General features: G+C 43.8%; 1 protein-coding gene across 1 annotated transcript in view; it reads left to right on the forward strand.

Annotated features, from left to right (window-relative positions):
- LOC126418839 (carboxypeptidase N subunit 2) overlaps window positions 1-20,242 on the forward strand; it is a 160,699-nt gene extending 140,457 nt beyond the window's left edge. Inside the window, exons 9-10 of the mRNA XM_050085817.1 lie at window positions 861-986; window positions 19,147-20,242. Of these exons, the coding sequence (XP_049941774.1) occupies window positions 861-986; window positions 19,147-19,309 (289 nt within the window). The 3' untranslated portion in view covers window positions 19,310-20,242. The remainder of the gene's footprint in view (window positions 1-860; window positions 987-19,146) is intronic.
- Window positions 20,243-21,185: the final 943 nt, after the last annotated feature.

Raw genomic sequence — 21,185 nt, forward strand, 5'->3', positions numbered from 1 at the left:
GGCGGAATATGCAAGCAATGAAGGTCAGGAGACCATTACGTCTTACAGCTGTACTAGCTGACCGGCCAGTGCTATCCAAGTTAAATGCGCTGCTAAAGCTGTTGTCCCGTATTATCGCTAAGTCGATGTGCGCATTACGCACAGCACAAAACGTACCCTTGTTATCGTACTTGGCAGTACTCGAGACAGCTTGGCTGCAGTTCTACGTGAAATGGAAATCCAGTGAAGTTCCAGGAATGGCGGAAGAATACATAGTGCAATGTTTACATCAGGTTTATTCTTATGCTGAACAGATTTATAGTGAGTAGACACCCGGGTTCAGATTCCAGCCTCGGTAAGAATTTTCATTTCTCGCATGAGTCTGCATATATACTTAATGGATGTTTGAGGCTTGAAAAGGTCTTACTTGATTAAAGCACCTGTACCTGGGTTTCAGACATGACACCACATTTCTTTCGATGCCTTCCAGTATAGCTGGAGAGCCTCTGCAATGCTGTTCCAGTTTATGGGAAATACCAAGTGGGCTGAGGGAATTTGGACTGAGGAGGGAGACGTAGTAGGTCGGGCCTTGCTCCTGTGCAAAGCCACTGTGTCAGCGTAAGGTAGTGGTTGGTTAGTGCCGGCGCCAACTGAGCAGCGTTGGCACAAACCTTCACTCGTCGCTTCAGCATGCGTGAATACATCATAGGTGACTGAGGCTTGAGACTGTCTCTGGAACCTTGTAGTTCCATTTGGTTACGCTTTGATTTTGTGTCGTATGAAGCGCCATCTGTTGGTCACTTTGTGGAGTTTTCTTGGTTTCAGTAAAGCCTCATGCCATTTCAAGCATGTAAGTCAAATTTTACGTTGTTCGCTTGCAGGCAGATCGACAGCAACAAGCTGCAGTACATCCCGGCGGGCGCGTTCGACGTCGTGCCGGACCTGGTGGCCATCAAGCTGGCCAAGAACCCCTGGCACTGCGACTGCTCCGCGCTCTACCTCGCCACGTCAGTACCTCTCCCTCACTCTCTTTCTTACAAAAATGTATTTAAAGTCAGTAATTTTCAAACGTCACTTCAGAAGCATGCAGTTAGTTAACTGCATGAAAATGTTTTCACTCGTCATTGCCTCATTGTGTTCTATAAACCCCACCATGAAGATGGGGAAAGAGTCATCTTATACATTAACAAGCAGGAGTAGCCACTCAAACTTTATTTCGATGAAGTATTGTAAGTAGGCTGTTTAAGTTTTTATGTTGGTAACGCCACGTAGCGCTCTGTATGAAAATCACTGACTGTGCTGTGTGCAGTCTGTGGCTGGTTTGCATTGTTGGAATTTGCTATTGTAGTGTTGGGCAGTTGGAGGTGAGCCGCCAGCAGTGGTGGATGTGGGGAGAGAGATGGCGGAGTTTTGAGAGCGGATGATCTGGACGTGTGTCCGCCAGAGACAGTTAATTTGTAAGACTGGATGTCATGCACTGATATATATATATATATATATATATATATATATATATATATATATATATATATATATATATATATATATATATATATATAATGACTTTTGAACACTATTAAGGTAAATACATTGTTTGTTCTCTATCAAATTCTTTCATTTGCTGACTATGCCTATCAGCAGTTAGTGTCGTCAGTACTTAGAATCTTTTACTTAGCTGGCAGTATTGGCGCTCGCTGTATCGCAGTAGTTTGAGTAACGAAGATTTTTGTGAGGTAAGTGATTCATGGAAGGTATAGGTTATTGTTAGTTAGCGCCATTCTTTTGAAGGGATTATTGAAAGTCAGATTGCGTTGCGCTAAAAATATTGTATGTCGATTTATTGATGATCTGAATAAGTAAAGAGAGAAATGTCTGTACACGTTCAGTTTTGCTCAGCTGTTTGAAAATCAAATAACGTAAGAGGATTATCAGCACAGTAATTCATTAATGTTTCTAAGGGGACGTTTCAGTATACTAACGACCAATTACGACTAGTTTTAAACAGTTGACATTAATAATTATTTCTAGATTACCTGACACGTGATAACCACGAGAAAACAAGCCACCGATCCACGTCTTACACTATTCAGCTGCTGCTTTTATCTAATAGGCTACTTCAAACACAGTTTTTCTGTAACCACGCACAGAACGCTATCAATTGTCAGTATGCATTGAGATTACAGAAGTCATGGGATAGCGGTATGCACTTGTACACACGGAGGTGGTGTCGCTTACAGAAGGTATAAGGGGGCAGGGCGTGGGGACAGCTGTCATCTGTACTCGGGTGGTTCATGTTCCTTGCTTGTATACTTATTGCGGGTAATTCTAAAATATTTCTGTTTGCTGATGACACTAACTTGGTAATAAAGGATGTCGTGTGCAACATTGGCTCTGTTTCAAATAGTACAGTTAATGACTGAAGTTCATGGCTTGTAGAAAATAAACTAAAGCTAAATCACAGTAAGACTCAGTTTTTACTGTTTCTAACAGACAATTCAACAAAACTCGACGTTTTACTTTCACAGAATGGGCATATGATTACTGAAACTGAAAAGATGTAATTTCTAGGTGTTCAGATAGATAGTAAACTGTTGTCCGAAGCCCTCGTTCAGGATCTTGTTCAAAGACTTACTGCTGCCATTTTTACTATTCGAATGGTATCTGACATGAGTCATCGTTCGACACGAAAATTGGTTTACTTTGCTTATTTTCATTCGCTTATGTCGTATGGTATTATATTTTGGGTATTTCTTCTCATTTTAAAAGGATGTTTTTGGCTGAGAAATGGGCAGTTCGGGCAGTAAGTCGTGTAAGTTCGCGAACCTCCTGTCGACCCCTTGTTCAGTAGTCTGGGTATTTAGACATTGTCCTCTCAATACATAAATTCTTTACTGTCGTTCCTTGTTAACAATATCAGCTTATTCCCAAGAATTAGCAGCTTTCACTCAGTTAATAATACTAGGCAGATATCCAATCTGCATTTGCTTCACACTTCCTTAACTCTTGTGGAGAAATGTGTGCCGTACACTGCTGCATCCATTTTCAGTAAGCTACCACAAGAATTCAAAAATCTTAGCAGTAATCCACGCGCTTCCAAATCGAAACTGAAGAGTTTGCCCATGGGTAGCTCCTTCTATTCTACTGCGAAGTTCCTTGAAGACTTAAGGTGATTCTTACGTTATACTGCTGATTGCGTTTTCTTAAACGTATGGCTTCACTTTTTTCGGGTTCATAAAACATTTTATTTTATCTGTTATTACTTTTACTTTGCAATTTCCTGTACTGACAAATTCCAGGACCTCGGAGATTTGCTCGTCAATTTGGTCCTACGGAACTAGACGTATAAATAGATAAATAAATGTGGAAAAATAGAAATGATAATGGCCGCACAGAAGAAACTGACAGACTTAGAATACGGAACGGTAGCTGGAACTAGACGCGTCAAGAGTGTACCGAGAAAGCCACACTTCAGGCACGTCACCTCTCACCACGGACAACGCAGTGACCGACGACCTTCACTTAACGACCGAGAGCAGCAGAGTTGTCAGTGCTCACAGACAAGCAACACTGCAAGAAATAACTGCAGAAAGCAGTGTGGGACGAACGACGAACGTATGCTATAGGACAGTCCCCAAACAATAATGTCACATCACCGGACCACAGTTGTTCGTGACTGGTTTGAAGTACATTCTAGACAGAGGGAATCATTTGGCCGCCCAGACCGCTTGACATGGCTGCCATCCATCACTTATGGGACATAATCGAGAGGTCACTTCGTGCACAAAGTCCTGCACCGGCAACACTTCCGCTATTATAGACGGCTGTAGAGACAGCTTGGCTCAATATTTGTACAGGGTACTTGCAGAGTCCATCCCATGTCCAGATGCGCACTAGGGCGGGCAAAAGGAGGTCCGACACGGTTTCAGGACGTATCTCATGACTTTTGTCGCCTCAGGCACTTACATATGCCGAATTACAGATTCTTACGGAAACTTCGTCTCCAGAAAGTACAGGCAGTTTAAAGACGAAAACTTTTGTCCCATTTATTTGTTTGGCCAACGGCTTAGTCAGTGACGCTAATTAACGAAAGAAATCATTAATTGCGAGATCAACATACAGTGATTCAGGATAGTAATTCGCTCCTCAGTGTAGATCCGATTTCAGAATTCTTGTGCCAGCCGCAGTTTTCATGTAGTAATGGTTTTTGGCTCTGAGCACTATGGGACTTAACTGCTAAGTCATCGGTCCCCTAGAACTTAGAACTACTTAAACCTAACTAACCTAAGGACATGACACACATCCATGCCCGAGGCAGGATTCGAACCTGTGACCGTAGCGGTCATGCGGTTCCAGACTGAAGCGCCTAGAACCGCACGGCCACACCGGCCGGCCGTAATGGTCTTTGGAAATGTTCACGGCAGCCTATGTATTACACACTGAGTTCGACAAAGGTCACGGGACGCCTCCTAATATCGTGTCGGACCCCCTTTTGCACGCCGAAGTGCAGCAATTGTACCTGGGACGGACTCGACAAGTCTTTGCAAGTCCTCTGCAGAAATACCGTGCCGTCGGTAATCGTGAAACTGTTGCCGATGCAGGAAGTTGGGCACGAAATGACCTCTCGAATATGTCCCGTAAATGTTCTTTGGGTTTTATGTCAGCCGCTCTGGGTGGATACACGATTCGCTCCAATTGCTGAGAGTGTTCTTCAAACTAGTCTCGAAGAATTGTGGCCTGGCGACGTGGCACATTGTCATTCATAAAAATTCTTGTTTCGGAACATGAAGCTCATGAATGGTTTCAGATGGTCTTCTAGTAGCCGAACATAACCACTGCCAGTCACTGATCCGTTCAATTGAACCAGGAGACCCTGTCCATCCCATGAAAACACAGCCCATACCACTATGAAGCCACCACCAGCTTGCACAATGCCTTTTTGGCAACCTGGCGCTACACTCTTACCAACTGAAATTGAGACTCATCTGATAAGGCCGTAAATTTCCTAGTCGTGTGGGGGTCAAATGACAAGGTCACGAACCCTGGAGAGGCGCTGGAAACGATGTCGTTCTGTTACCAAAAGCACGCGCGTCGGTCGTCTGCTGTCACAGCCCATTAACGTCAAGTTTCGCCGCACTATCCAAACGGATATGTTCGTCGTACGTCCCACAGTGATGTCTGAGGTTATTCACGTATTCATGTAAAGACCTGTCCTTTTGGGTTCACAACGTTTTTACGAGGTCCAATTTAATATGCTGAGGAGCTAGATACACATTTGCTTTTCCCACGCAATAATTCATTTCCGATCAGGTAATTTTTCTCATAAAAGTTGCATTTTCTATCTTTGCTGGCCCACTTGTCTAGGACGCAGTAGTGCTCCCTGTACCCGTGCTGCATAGCGAGAAGCAGTGCAAACACTTTAAGATATTCACAATTGCAATTGAAATGCCAACCATCTGAATGAGTACATGGTACCCGACACCGTTTATGCAATTGGCATAATTAGTTTAAAAGCATCTGCGGCTGGTTGCGTTATTCACCAACAAAAAGCAACAAAATGGCACATTGCGATATTTGTGCTCACACATAATGTTTAAGAACGACTGTGAGTTACTTGAGAAAACATCCGTAGCCAAGCCATCCAACAATAAATTTGATGATGAAGATGATGAAGTCCCATACTCCTTGACGGAGTGTAGAGGAACGATGCGGGAGACCCGCACCACCGTACTAGGCAAGGTCCTAGTGGGGGTGGTTTGCCATTGCCTTCCTCTGACCGTATGGTGATGAATGATGATGATTAAAGACGACACAACAAACACCCAGTCATCTCGAGGCAGGTGACAATTCCTGACCCCGCCGGGAATCGAACCCGGGTCCCCGCGCTCGGGAAGCGAGAACGCTAGCGCGAGACCACGAGCTGCGGACACAATACCAGTTACATTTCAGAAATAATATATTTTTTAGTCTACAGTCCCAATATTTTATTTATTATTTTGCCTATGGTCTACCGGTTTCGGCACACAGTGCCATCCTCAGGCTAAGCCCTGAGATGCAGTCGTCAAACACGTTTCGCAAGTAGACGTATCAAATAATTATCGCATAAATGTCCTGTACCAAAACTGGTAGACAGTATGCACAATAATAAATTAAATATTGGGGCTATATACTAGAACCTACACTGACGGAAAAGAATCACAACAAAAAGGAGGAGTTGTGAGACATAAACGGAAGTCGGTAGGCGTGTTTCTACACCCGAAAGGTGATGTCTCTTCAGGTATGGCGCCATTCCTATAAGAGCGCCGCTGGTAGCGCCACTAGGAGGATGGAGATGAGGTTTGCTTTAAATACACGCCGTCAGGAGCGTTAGTTACGCCCCATCCTCACCTACCTTGGCCTCACCATTGACCGTCACCTCACCTGGATCCCTCATCTACGCTCCATCCAATCCGAAGCCCAAAACCGACTCCGACTCCTGAAACTCCTCTCTGGCCGGACATGGGGGTTGCACCCCTCTACCATCCTCCACACCTACCATCCGTCCCATTCTCTGTTATGCTAGTCCAGCCTGGATATCTGCCCCCCCCCCCCCCCCCAACTTCTATAAGTCCCTCCAGCTCCTTGAGCGTCATGCACTCCGCCTCGCCTTCCGTATACGCCTCCCGTCTCCCACGCGGATCCTCTATGACCTCATCCCTTTCCCCCATCTGCTCCTATTCCTTTGAACATATCCGCATCCTCCACACCTCCTGCTTCCCTGATCCCCCCACCCCCTGGTTGCTCCTCTCCTCTCCCATCGCCGCCCCCTGCCACGCCTTCACTGTTGTGTCCCCCCTACCCTCCATCTCTACACCCTTCATCTCCTTTCCCAAGGTGGCTTCCATCAACTCCCCCTCCTGGATGATGCCCTCTCTCCCTCCATTTATCCCTCCTATCAACTCTGATCCTCACTCCCCCTCCTTTCCTCTGTCCTTTTCCTGGGATCCTTCTCCCCCCTTCCATACTCTTTTTTCCCCACCTTCCCGCCCTCTGCCCCCTTCTCTCCCCAAAGTCCTTTCGCATTTCCCTCCTCTGCCTTTTCTCATTCCGTCTCGCGTCTGCCCTGCCCCTCTCCCCCTTATATCTCCCTCCTTGGTACCCCCCCTTTTTCGTTTTTTCCTCTCCTCCCTCCTTGTTTTTCCCCCTCCTCCAGGTCCCCCTCCCCCAGCCTGCCCTTGGCTCGGGAGTGTCATCTTTGTGCCGCCATCTTCGTGCAGTGTTTTACAGTGAGTGTTCCGTGTTGTGTGTCTTTTGGGTGTGATTTTTTATATCTCTTGTGAACAGAAACCAGACTGTCGCCATGTTTTTTTAATTGTGTGTCTACTATGTTACTTGTCTGATTCCTGTGTATTTTGTTAACATTGCCAACCTCTTTGGTTTCTGTTTTAACTTTCCACATTTTTCCGCCATTTTACACTTTAAGTCACCGTTTTATCGCCTGTTTTTCTTGTTTATTTTCTTCTTTCGTTTTTAAAAAAGTCTGTAGGCTGTAGAGCAGAGTACTAAGCTGCTGCCAGCCTGCCCCCTTCGGGGGGGGGGATTGAAAATCAATAAAGGAAAAAAAGAAAAAACCGTTAGCTACGTCTGAGACTTCGCGCGGCGAGTTGGCGTCAGTCAAGAACGCCTTTAAGGCGACAAAGGCGCCGGTATCAACACCTCGCTGAGTTTTAACGAGGTCTTGTAAAAGGGCCACGAGAAGCTCGATGTTGCTTGTGCAATGGACAGACTTGGCAGTAATGTAGCCGCTGTACTTGACTGCTGGCAGACGTGGTCACGAGAATGTACCGTGGCAAGAAGACCGGGCTCCGGACGGCCACGTGGCACTACCGAGAGGCAGAAACCGTTGTGTTCGGCGTGTATGGCTCTGCAGCGCCGTACTGCATCTGAATTACAAATTTTAGCAGCAGCCGGCACCACAGTGACACAACGAACCGTTACAAATCGGTCACTTCAAGGGGATCGCTCCGAGCTCTGTAGCGTAAATGCCACTGACTCCAAACCACCGCCATTTGGGACTTCAGTGGTGTCAAGCAAGAGCACATTGGAGGACAGCGTGGGAGTAGGTTGTGTTTTCTGATAAAATCCGGGTCTACCTCGGTGCCAGTGATGGCCGTATGTTGGTTAAAAGGAGGTCATTTGAGGTCCTGGACTCAACCTGTCTATGTGCTAGACACTCTGGACCTATGCCTGGAGTTATGATCTGGAGCGCGATTTCATGTGACAACAGGAGCATTCTCGTGTTTATCCCACGCACCCTGACTGTAAACTTGTACGTCAATCTGGTGATTCGACCTGTCATGCTACTTATGAACAGCACACCAGGCGGTGTTTTCCAACAGGATAACGCTCGTCGACATACCGCTATTGTAGTCCAACATGCCCTACAGAGTATCGACATGTCGCCTAGGCATGTTCGATCACTAGATCGAGCACGCATGAGACGACAACTCCACTGTCATCCACAACCAGCGTGAACTGTCCCTGCATTGACCGACCAAGTGCAACAGGTATGAAACTTCATCCCACAAATTGACATCTGGCACCTGTAAAACACAAAGCATGCCCGTTGCATCCTTGCATTCAACATTCTGGCGGCTACATCGGTTATTTATGTACTAGCATGTCACATTTGCAACGACTTATCTCACTCTTAAATTAACCTGTCATCTTGCAATGATAATTAGTGAAATATGTTAGCTAAACTAATATACTATCGAAATTTCATTACTGTACATTAATTATTTTTTGGTTTCGCGATTTTTTTCTGTCAGTATGTATCTAAGATGTATTAGTCGCTGTTCCAATCGACGGTCTATCCATAATATGCATTTCACAATTATTGTTGTACTTCCTTAAACACGTAGCTTATGTTTTAGGAATGTGGTTGGGGAAAGCAGTAATGGATTGTTTAGAAACTTACGTGTGTATCTTAAATAAATGAAAATTTAAAATGATTTACTTAATCACAAGAAACACTTAGAAAACCTTGTTACATAATATGAACTATATGGCTGGTTTCTTATTCAGCGTAGTTCACAACCTACGTGGAACCGACTAAATAATTAAAACGTTTCCGGAACCACACAATTCGTCGTCCCTTGGCCCTACGGGTGAAGTTACATTTTTTTAATCTGCTGCAAACATGAGGTACAATTTAAATCTTTTGTGTAATATTTTACAATGAAACAGCATCAGTGTCAAACTAGGAAGAATAGAAAGTACAAGGGAACTAGAGCGAATGAAATTAGCCGAAATGATGACGAACAAAGAAACCGGACAAACTGAAAAATACAGAATGCAGAGAAGATAATGGTTAAAAGTACGATGGACAACGCAACGAAAAGGAATGATACCTTTAATAGTAAAACAAAAATTGAAACGAAAGCGTATGAACCCGTTCGAAACAAAATGAACGGAAATAATCGCTTGTATCAATAGCCTGTTACACTGAGGCGATAAAAGTCGTAGGATACCTCCTAACACCGTGTCGGAATTCTTTTTGCACCGCACAGTGGAGCAACTCGACGTGGCGTGGACTCAACAAGTCATTGGTTGTCGCCTGGAGAAATATCGAGCCAAGCTGCATCTATAGCCGTCCATAATTGCGAAAGTCTTGACGGTGCAGGATTTTGTGCACCAGCAGACCTCGCGAATGTATTCCATAAATAATTTATGGGACTGATGTCGGGCGATCTGGGTGGCCAAGTCATTCGCTCGAATTGTCCAGAATGTTCCTCAAGCCAGTCGCATCGCCCATAAAAATTCCATCGTTGTTTGGGAACATGAAGTGCGTGAATGACTGAAAGTGGTCTCCAACTAGCCGAGCATAACCATTTACAGTCGATGACCGATTCATTTGGACCAGATGATCCAGTGTGTTCCATGTAAAATATGGCTTCACCATTATCCAGCCGCCACCAGTTTGCACAGTGCCTTGTTGACAACTTGGATCCGTGGCTTCGTGGTGTCTGCGCCGCAGAAGAACCCTACCTTCAGTTCGTATTAAATGAAATCGAGACTCATCTGAACAGGCCACGGTTTTCCAGTCGTCCAGGGTCCAACCGACATGATAACGAGCCCACAAGAGGCGCCGCAGGCGACGTCGTGTTGTTACCAAGACATCCGCATCGTTAGTCTCCTGCCGTAGCCCATCAACGCGAAATTTCGCAGCCTTGCCCCAACGAATAAGTTCGTCTACGTCCCACGTTGATTTCTGCTGTTATTGCAGGTAGTGTTGCTTGTCTGTTAGCACTGACAATCCTACGCAAACGCCGCTGCTTGCTACGTGAAAGCCGTCGTCCACTGCGTTGTCCGTGGTGACAGGTAATGCCTGATATTTTGTATTGTTGGTATTCTTTTGGCACTGTGGATCTCGGAGTATTGAATCTCTAACGATTTCCGAAATGGAATATCTCATGCGTCCAGTTCCAACTACCATTCCGCGTTCAGAGTCTGTCAGTTGTCGTCGCGCGCCCGCAATGACGTTGGCCGCCTTTTCACACGAACCACCTGAGTACAAACGAGAGCTCCGCCAGTGTACGCCTTGTGTAGACAGTACCACCGCCATCTGTACGTGTCTGTACCCCTGTGCCATGGCGTTTGTCATCTCAGTTTATTTTACTAGACAACATTGATTTTTGAAATAATTCAGTTTTCATGTCGCTAATAAATGCTCATTTATATATATTATGTACGATTCTGTAAAATTTACTGTATGAAATTACTTAATCTCGACATGGTATCAATGAAACAAATAATGATTACGTACCTTACAGCAAGTAACTTAACAAATACACCAACGTTCCAAAGTCAGTAGAAAAGTTGCCGCTATTATGTATCATTTCCGACACCCGGCTTCAGTAGTCCTTTCAGGTTTTCCTTCTTTCTACCCTTTCTTGGCCGGGTTACAACTGCGACAGTAAAAGTATCACGAAACAGTGGCCACAGTTTGTAGAAAAAGTAAACTTCGTGAGATAAAATAACGCAAAAAGGATGTTGGTGATATGGAGGAGTTGTATTAGAAACAGACAGCAGTGTTGCAGGTGAATCTGCCCTCAAATCCTCGCTAAAAAACTCAAACGACCTCTCTGTCTCTTTCCAATTTACCAATTACCCAGTCCAGGCCAATGAAAGAATCACGATAGTAGACTGTTTTAGTCTCACTAATCGTGCACAAGCTGACATCTACACATACTGAAACTGAAATATCTGGAATTGGTGCTGAATATTATTGCAACATGAACAGAAAATTCTGTGTGTACATTGACGAAATTACACCTTCAAGCTAAGAAGCTTTATGATGATCATTGTTTTGGAACCACACTGTACATTGAAAACACGTTTTGGAACGCATTCCTCCAGAAAAATGGTAGGATGCACAAAAATCTTCCGAAGTGCTTTAAAGCTATTATTGCAAGTAGGAATTATTAAGTGCGACATCAGTTCTACGCTGAGGCATTGATCATTTACAAGTGAATGAGCTCTTCAAAGTTGTTATTCGAGACTTTTCCTATGTAAATAAAAGATCCAGATGTAGTTTCAGCAGGTCTCTAATTGTTAAAGACATGTAGGCGAAAGTAGGACACACCATAAAGCCTGATACAAAAGAGGACGACATGAAAATAGTTAGAATAAACACACATATCCTAAACTTACTATAAAATTACCATATACACAAAACAAAATCTGAAAATTAGCTGCTACTGAATGATCAAGTGAATATGACTAACCACTTACTGTTTACACTGACTTATCATATAATAGACAATAATCTCAATAGATGATCATAAATTCCATTTCTCTCGCAAGTATATAAACGAAAAATAGAAAAGAAGGAGAAATATAGTAAACAGTAAAAAATAGCAAATATAAAAATAAATAATTAAAAAATAAAAAGGTACACACACACACACACACACACAAGACTTACGGCACATCAGCACATATAGTCACAGAATTAACAATTAAAGACAAGTAAGTCGGCAACAGTTACAGAAACGAATGACACTCTAGATATAGAAAATGGCAGTTACAGTGTTATATTTCGAAAACAATGACCACAAAGAAAACTGCAAACTTTCAACCAGTGCGTCATATGAAAGAAAACTATTTGGCTTAAAAATAATGAATTACACGCTGATCCGTAAGTAGTTTTCTTTTTATTTATTGAAACTTCAGTGAACTATAACCTGTACGTGCAAACGATGATCTATACGCACAAACGAGAAAATCGTGTAATATTTCAGGACACCTACTGAAAATGAAAATGCCTTGTATCTAAGGCGAAACGCGTCTGGATGCATGTGTTAAATAGCTAAAACTTAATGTGCAACAAGTAAAAGGCACTTTTCCTTTGAAGCACTGCAAATTACTTGTATTATCATTTTTTCTTGCAGTTTATCCAGATCGGTGCAGTACTTTTCGAGTTTCATTGTTTGACCAGACATGGGTAGTAATTACCATTTTGACTGTATGAGACTTCATCTCCAGTTTGTGTCATGCAACCAGTATCCACAGATGGAGGGGAGTGGGTATACAGTGTTACACGTCTCGTGGCCCTGAGAGAAACTGAACCTTTCAGGTCTACGAAAACCAAGAAGACAGCACTGCAACGCAGCGGTGTCTTTGTGGAGGCTCAGACCACAGACAGCCTGGGTATGAAACTTCCTGGCAGATTAAAACTGTGTGCCGGACCGAGACTCGAACACGGGACGTTTGCCTTTCGCGGTCAAGTGCTCTGCCAACTCAGCTACCCAAGCACGACTCACGCCCCATCCTCACAGCTTTACTTCTGCCAGTACCTCGTCTCGGTCCGGCACACAGTTTTAATCTGCCAGGAAGTTTCATATTAGCGCACACTCCGCTGCGGGGTGAAAATCTCATTCTGGAAACATCCCTCAGGCTGTGGCTAAGCCATGTCTTGGCAATGTCCTTTCTTGCAGGAGTGCTAATTCTGCAAGGTTCACAGGAGAGCTTCTGTAAAGTTTGGAAGTTAGGAGACGAGGTACTGGCAGAAGTAAAGCTGTGAGGACGGGGCGCGAGTCGTTCTTAGGTAGCTCAGTTTGTAGAGCACTTGCCCGCGAAGGGCAAAGGTCCCGTGTTCGAGTCTCGGTCCGGCATACAGTTTTAATCTTCCAGGAAGTTTCATATCAGCGCACACTCCGCTGCAGGGTGAAAATCTCAGCCTGGGTATCCCTTAACAGACCCACTGTAGGTGGAGATGACGGCTGGACAGCTGCCGTTGCTAGCGGAGGCAAGGGAAAGAGTGTGAGACATACCCCACACTAAAGACCTCGTCCGTAAAATTTGTGACACCAACGCTCCTATCCATATAGAACTGTTTTGAGCTGGAAGAAGATTCCTAAATTTTTGCTAGAAGATGCTCCTTAACGAGTGTCTGGCCGACTCGTCTCAGCTTTCTTGCAGTTCCACAGTGATCTTCAGGAATTCTTCTTCTTCGAGGTTCCACACACTCTACAAACAAATCCCTTTGCCATCTCAAAAAGCGGCATTCGTGTCCTTTCTGGCGGATTGTGTTTTTTGTTTCTTAATTGTTTGGCGAGGCAGTGAGACATCACACTATTGACGAGTATTTCGTCTCCACATAAAAATAGGAAACCTAAGCCTCTCTGGCACGATTCTGTTCAGACCATCTTTTAGATTCTCAGAAAGAAGTTATGGAATCTAAAAATCATAGAACTTCAGGTACATTTATTAATTAGTAAGGCTCTGATGCAAAATTGCTTGACAACTGAGTAGTTACAAAATACCAATTTTCAGACATTATTTTGTGAATATTTTTAACCAGCTCATTGCTGTCTACAGAACTACAGGTGAGGGTAAATCTCTGGCGTAATCAGAGAGGAATCCGTGCCGAGTCTGAACTTTGATTCATTTCGTGAAGTGTACTCAGATGGCTCGTTTGTAAAAACACTCTCATCAAGGTCTCGGATCCCGATTCAGCATACAGTTTTACACAGACAACGAGTGTGTACACTGCCGAAAATAAAAATTAGTACACCTTTTTAGAGTTTTTCGCTTCATTCAAGATTTATTGTTGCAACAGTGCACATGGAGTACATGAAATGATTACATTTATAGATCAACAGCACAAGCGTTTCAGAGGTACCATGTATCAATCCATAGTGAAACACCATATTACAACATGCTGTAGCCTCCACAGGGGGAAATTTGGGCACTGACCATCGCATTCAGGGCAGAGATGGCGAATACTATCCTGGGGTACGTTATTCCACGCCTACTCGACCTGTTCATGTAGCTCTGTAAGAGTTGTAGGTTGACGAGTCGCAAGCGACGCTTCTCATCCCATCATATCCCACACGTGCTCGATTTGAGGCCAGTCATAGATCGTGATGGCCAGGGAAGTTGCTTCACGTCTTCCACAGCACGGTGAGTTTCATTGGTAGTGTGTGGGTGAACACTGCCCCGTAGGGACAACACATCACCATCCTGCGGCAAGAACGGCAAAAGATCGGGTCCAACAACATTCTGCACGTATCAAACACTGATTAGCTTGACCTCCAGAAACGGCAAAGGTGGACGAGAGCTGCAGCTTACCGCCCCACAGACACTGAGTCCCGGGCTGGCGCCAGTGTTCCTTGGACGGATGCACTCTGGGGCAGAGCATTCGCCAGGTCTACTCCGTACCCCAAACGAACATCACTCGCGTGCAGGCGGAATCTGTTTTCATAGCTGAAGACCACGGCGCGCCATTCCATCTTCCAACTGATCCTCCGATGGCACCAATCGAGCCGTACACGTCGGTGTCATGGCGTGTGTGGAAGTCGGGATAGCGGTGTACGTGAGCGTAGTCCCACTGCTAATAGCCGCTTTGCCACAGTTTGTGTTGACACGTCTGCGCTCACAAGCCGTCTTATCTGTGCTGTGGTAGCTTGAAACTTCTCTATTTAATCCTGCCCACCTCCGACACTGCTAACTATTAACTGCTAACTGCAAGTCCTTCCAGTCACAGAGTCTCCTGGCGAGGTCGCAGAGCGCTGGCAGTGACATTAATGCTGCCAACATAAAAACATATAAACAGGCTACTTACATAGACCTCCGGCTCCCCTCAAAAAAATTTACAAGGTGTTTTACGCAATGGTCAATACTAAGATGTTAAAATTTTTTATATTAATGATATCAAATATATCAGATGCACACAATTAGTAATATACCGTTGGTCGATAAAGCAAAATTGTCCTCAGTCCTAATCATTCATCAGAAGAGAAGTCTATGACAGTTTTATGCACAAAGGCTTGGACATTTGTCAATTCATTACAAGGTGGTGCTAACACGCTACTCTCGTCTTCACTGTCATTTCTCAATTTGCTTTGCAGCCTAGCGTTACGCTTTTCACACGTCATGATTATCACAGTATTTCACACGATAACACAGAGAAAACACAATTTGAAAAGCAAAAAATAGGAAGACACACTAAAATATCACCGAAAATAATCAATTAGTTGCAAACGCGACTACGAAATACTTGGTGCAAATCCACGTGCGTGCCACAACTGCTTTGCTCATTACAGTATAGTAAAACAATATAGTACTACAAAGGAAATGCGATATATAACTACGCGCTAACAGTAAAGAATAACTAATTTCTGATCATGCACTAATTATTCAAACTACAAGAAATTCAGAAGATTCCATTGAAGTATCCTCGGCTATGGGTCGACAGGTGAAACTTCTATGTTTCGCTTCTGAAACTGCTGAATGCAACTGAACCTTCTTAAACTGCTGAGTGCAACTGAACGTACTGTCTCTTTACTTGTTTTTATCATTACAACACTGACCTACAGAATTTTCCGTGACAAATACGACTCACACTTATTCTATTCATTTATTGCCCACAATATACAAGCGCAACGCAATCTGACTGCAAATAATTAACACGAAAGAATGGCCCTGAATTAGAATAAATCCTAACAATAACCCGCACATTCCGTAAGTCACTTACCTCGCAGAAAATCTTCATTGCAAGAACTACAGCAAGCAGCAACTACAGACAGCTAAATAAAAAGGTTCTAACTAGTATAGATTAGACTAGATTAGATTAGATTAATACTTCTTCCATACATCATGAACACGACACTTCGTAATGATGTGGAACGTGTCAGGTTAATAAAAGATGTCTGTACAAGATATTACATTACACAAAATATTGCATGACACTAATGTTTAAGTTGTTTTCTTTTTGTTTGTTTTTTTTTGTTTTCTTCCCCCTCACTTAATTTATATCTAAAAATTCAGCCAATGAGTAGAAGGAGTTGTCATCTAGAAATTCTTTTAATTTGTTTTTGAATGTTGGTTGACTATCTGTCAGGCTTTTGATGCTGTTTGGTAGGTGACCAAAGACTTTTGTGGCGGCATAATTTACCTCTTTCTGTGCCAAAGTCAGATTTAACCCTGCATAGTGAAGATCATCCTTTCTCCTCGTGTTATAGCTATGCACACTGCTATTACTTTTGAACTGGGTTGGATTGTTAACAACAAATTTCATAAGTGAATATATATACTGTGAGGTTGCTGTGAGGATCCCTAGATCCTTAAATAGATGTCTGCAGGATGACCGTGGGTGGGCTCCAGCAATTATTCTGATCACACGTTTTTGAGCAATGAATACTTTTCTACTCAATGATGGATTACCCAATAATATGATGCCATACGAAAGCAGTGAATGCAAGTAGGCATAGTAAGCTAATTTACTGAGATTATTATCGATAAAATTTGCAATAACGCTAATAGCATACGTAGCTGAACTCAGACGTTTCAGCAGACCATCAATGTGTTGCTTCCAGTTTAACCTCTCATCAATGGACACACCTAAAAATTTTGAAAATTCTACCTAAGCTACAGACTTCTGTTCAAAGTCTATATTTATTACTGGAGTTGTGCCATTTACTGTATGGAACTGTATATACTGTGTTTTATCAAAATTTAAAGAGAGTCCGTTTTCTGAGAACCACTGAATAATTTTGTGAAAAACATCATTTACAATTACATTACTTAGTTCTTGGATTTTGGATGTTATTACTATACTTGTATCATCAGCAAAAAGAACTAACTTTGCATCTTCATCAAATTGGAATGGTAAGTCATTAATGTATATCAAGAACAGTAAAGGCCCTAAGACCAAACCCTGTGGGACCCTGTACTTGATAGCCTCCAGTTTGAGGAATCAGCTGTTGTTTTAACTACTAATAGGCATGAGGTTAGCATAGGAAAGATTTTGTTGCAGAGCAAACAATATATTTAGCAGATTTTACCTTATTCATGTGACATCCAGTTCCAAAAATTATATAATCATCAATAATTCCAGTGTCCAAACATTAGCAAATACATCAATCATGATTTTACAATTCATGTCCAACCAATACTAAATCTCCATGGCGGACGCACGCCCAAACCGTACGCTCGCTCATGGCCCACCTCCATCACTGCTAACTATTAACTGCTAACTGCAAGTCCTTCCAGCCACAGAGTCTCTTAGCGAGGGCGCAGAGCGCTGTCAGTGACATTAATGCAGTCTGTAGTGCTGCACACATACAAACATATAAACAGGTTACTTACAAGCTGAACGATCTGCGACTGCCGCCCTTAAAGTAGGACGGTCCTGGCGAGCGCCCGTGCTGTTTGGACACCCAGGCGCTCACGTGACTGCTGATAGCGGCAACATTGGCACAACTGACGCAGTACGTGCACCTTGTGTGGCAGTTGTCCAACAGGACGCTTGCGCCACTCGCAAGGCCACCATTTGAGCCCTTGCAATCTCGCTGAGTTGACTGTGGGAAGCACGAGTGTGTCTCTGTTGTCTGGTTGTCTGGTTGCTTCACACGTTTGCCTCACACTGAGCCGTCCAGCTGTGAGCACAGATGGCGCTATGTTAGCTGTGTCACTAACAAGGGAACCTCCCCATCGCACCCCCCTCAGATTTAGTTATAAGTTGGCACGGTGGATAGGCCTTTAAAAACTGAACACAGATCAATCGAGACAACAGGAAGAAGTTGTGTGGAACTATAAAAAAAAATAAGCAAAATATACAAACTGAGTAGTCCATGCACAAGATAAGCAACATTAAGAAAAACATGAACTCAGACGCGCTGTGGTCCCGTGGTTAGCGTGAGCAGCTGCGGAGCGAGACGTCCTTGGTTCAAGTCTTCCCTCGAATGAAAAGTTTATTTTCCCAAAGTTATGATCTGTCCGTTTGTTCATTGACGTCTCTTTTCACTGTAATGAGTTTAGTGTCTGTGTTTTGCGACCGCACCGCAAAACCGTGCGATTAGTAGACGCAAGGACGTGCCTCTCCAATGGGAACCGAAAACATGTGATCGCAAGGTCATAGGTCAACCGATTCCTCCACAGGAAAACACGTCTGATATATTCTGTACGACACTGGTGACGGGATGTGCGTCACATGACAGGAATATGTTGTCGAGCCACCTAACTTGTACACTAGGCAAATGGGTAAAAAGATTCTTCTACCTTGCCCGATTTAGATTTTCTTGTGGATGTGATAATTACTCCCAAAAAAGTGATCACATCGGACAGACAGATAATAATTGCCTGAAAATAAAAAATTAGACTTTTCATTCCAGGGAAGACTTGAATCAAAGAAAATAAAATTTTCGTTCAAGGAAGACTTCAACCAAGGACCTCTCGTTTCACAGCCGCTCACCCTAAGCACGAGACCACGGCGCTCCTGAGCATTCATTCTCCTTGATGTTGAATATCTTGTGCATGGACTACTCAGTTTGTATATTTTGCTTACTTTTTTCATAGTTCCACACGACTTCTTCCTGTTTTCTCGATTGATCTGTGTTCAGTTTTTCAAGGCCTATCCACTGTACCAACTTATAACTAAATCCGAGGGGGGTGCGATGGGGAGGTTCCCTTGTAAGCTATATGTTGGCGGACGACATTGAAACCATTATCGGTACACCTACTATCAAACCATTATCAGTACGTTTACTATCCCCCATATGGCGTATCTCGTCATCTGATTATAATCGATGTTGTCTTTCCAGGCGCACTATTTTTTTCCGGCAGTGTACATACTCTCTCAAGTGTGTAAATGAATCTCACAGATCTCGTTTCTGTGTGTGGCAGGTGGCTGCGTGATCACTCGTCGCAGGTGTGGGACGCCTGGCCGACTTGTCGCGGGCCTGGGGACCTGGGCGGTCGCAACATGCACGAGCTGGGCTTCGAGGAGCTGTGTGACGGCCAGTGGGCATCCATGGTCCGCCTTACGCCTCGCATTCCCGTCGCCTGATGGCGCCATCAGCGGGCCTCCGAGGAGCTGCTCACGCATTACGTCACCATCGCCCGATGACGTCAAGAGTGGATCTCTGTAAAGCACCGCACACGGCACCTCCTCATCGCCCGGTGGTGCCATCGGCCAGCGTGTATGAGGCGCCTCATTCTGTACACCCCAGCCACCTGACAGCACCATGAAGCAGGCTTGCGGCCATCTCTTGGTAGTCCAGGGGGCCGCACAGCACTTGGGCCCTCTCAGCTCCTACTCATCTACAAAGTCTACAAGTTATATTCTCGAACATCCTCAAAAAAGTGCCAGAAAAAGAAAACACAGATAAGAAATCTGACTGATATTGATAAAGAATCAGACTAACACACAGACTGGAATTTTGGTGATGATGATGATGACATGTCAGTGTCCCTGTCGATCCAACGCAGATACGGGACAGCTGGCGGCTAGATACTACCAAAAAAAAAAAAAATCACTAAACAGCCGCATGTTTTCAAAAGTTGTTATTTTATTTACCTGACCAGTTTCGGCATCTCATTAGCACTCCATGTATAGAGAATCAGATACATCGATGCATGCATAATCGGAGCCACCATTACCTGGATTCTGTGGATTTTATAATGTGTACACATCGAAGATTTGATGACTCAAGTCTTCGAAGTAAACACTCCACAAAAACCGTTATGCGTGCATCGATGTAACTAATTCTCTATATGTGGTGTGCATAGGGAAGTGGAGATGGCATTAATGAGATGCAGGATCTGCTCGTTTAAACAAAATAGCATCTTCTGCAGACATACGGCGGTTTGGTGAGTTTTGTTTGGTGAATATGTCAGTTTGGTCGCGCGACAGCAAGCTCTTTAGCGTCAGTACTAAAATTTTGTGAGACCAGTGCAGATAAAAAGGAAATTATTAAAACGTGAACTACAGATATCAAAATTAAGAACGTCCTAAATAACACACACACACAAACAAACAACATCAACGGGAATCACGTTACCAGACCTAAAATCTACAGTAAAAAGAGAAAAAGCAGTGCAAAGGGTGAAAGTTTGCAGTGCCGTTTCAGGCTGAATATGATACCTTCTTTATGCCAGCAATTTAGGTCAGAGAGGCTTTTGATTAATGACTAAAATCGTTCTGCCAAGTCGTTTCGATCTGTTTCTGCAGTTCATTTCTATCTACGTCCATAGCTTTCTGGAAGACACAAATGATCCACTCAGCAAGAAATTTTATACCAAGATAGTGAGAAGAGCATTATGTGTTGTGCAGTGGAAAGGCTTCTGTATTGTGTGTAGTATATGGTGGGGCTTTGCCTTATTGAAATGCAGTCATAAGGTTTGAGGCAGGGTTTACTGTTGGCAGCATTTGTTATTTCCAATGCTTGGCGTAAAAGGCACATTTGGTATAACGTGTTTAACCCATTTTTAAGACAATTGCTCCACATGGAGCATTGATACATGTACACGAGTGATCACTGCTTAAGACTGTGTGCTCTGCTACCGTTTTATCATCTTCGTAGACTTTTTTCCTTCATCAGATTGCGTATAACTATTTACCTGCATTAGCAATAGTGGTGTGCACATTCGGTTTAGACTATTCTCCGTTGACCAGTCGTTACCGGAGTCTTAGCACTCGTTTACACAGCGTGTGGGGCAGTTTGCAGGTCGGCTGTGCCATTCACCACATGCCTTGGGGCCGGTACGTGGACCATTGTGCTCTAATCTTCTCTTGCGGTGCGGTTTTCCGTCCGCACCACAGCATGTGTAAAGAACTGGCCCAAGTTGTGAACTGTAGATAGTACGGCGTACTCTCACCAAAGGCGTGAACGGATAATACTGATGAAAGGTGAAGAACACACTAGTTTCACAAAATATGGAGT

The sequence above is a fragment of the Schistocerca serialis genome, chromosome 9 (genome assembly GCF_023864345.2).
Source record: "Schistocerca serialis cubense isolate TAMUIC-IGC-003099 chromosome 9, iqSchSeri2.2, whole genome shotgun sequence".
Taxonomy (NCBI): domain Eukaryota; kingdom Metazoa; phylum Arthropoda; class Insecta; order Orthoptera; family Acrididae; genus Schistocerca; species Schistocerca serialis.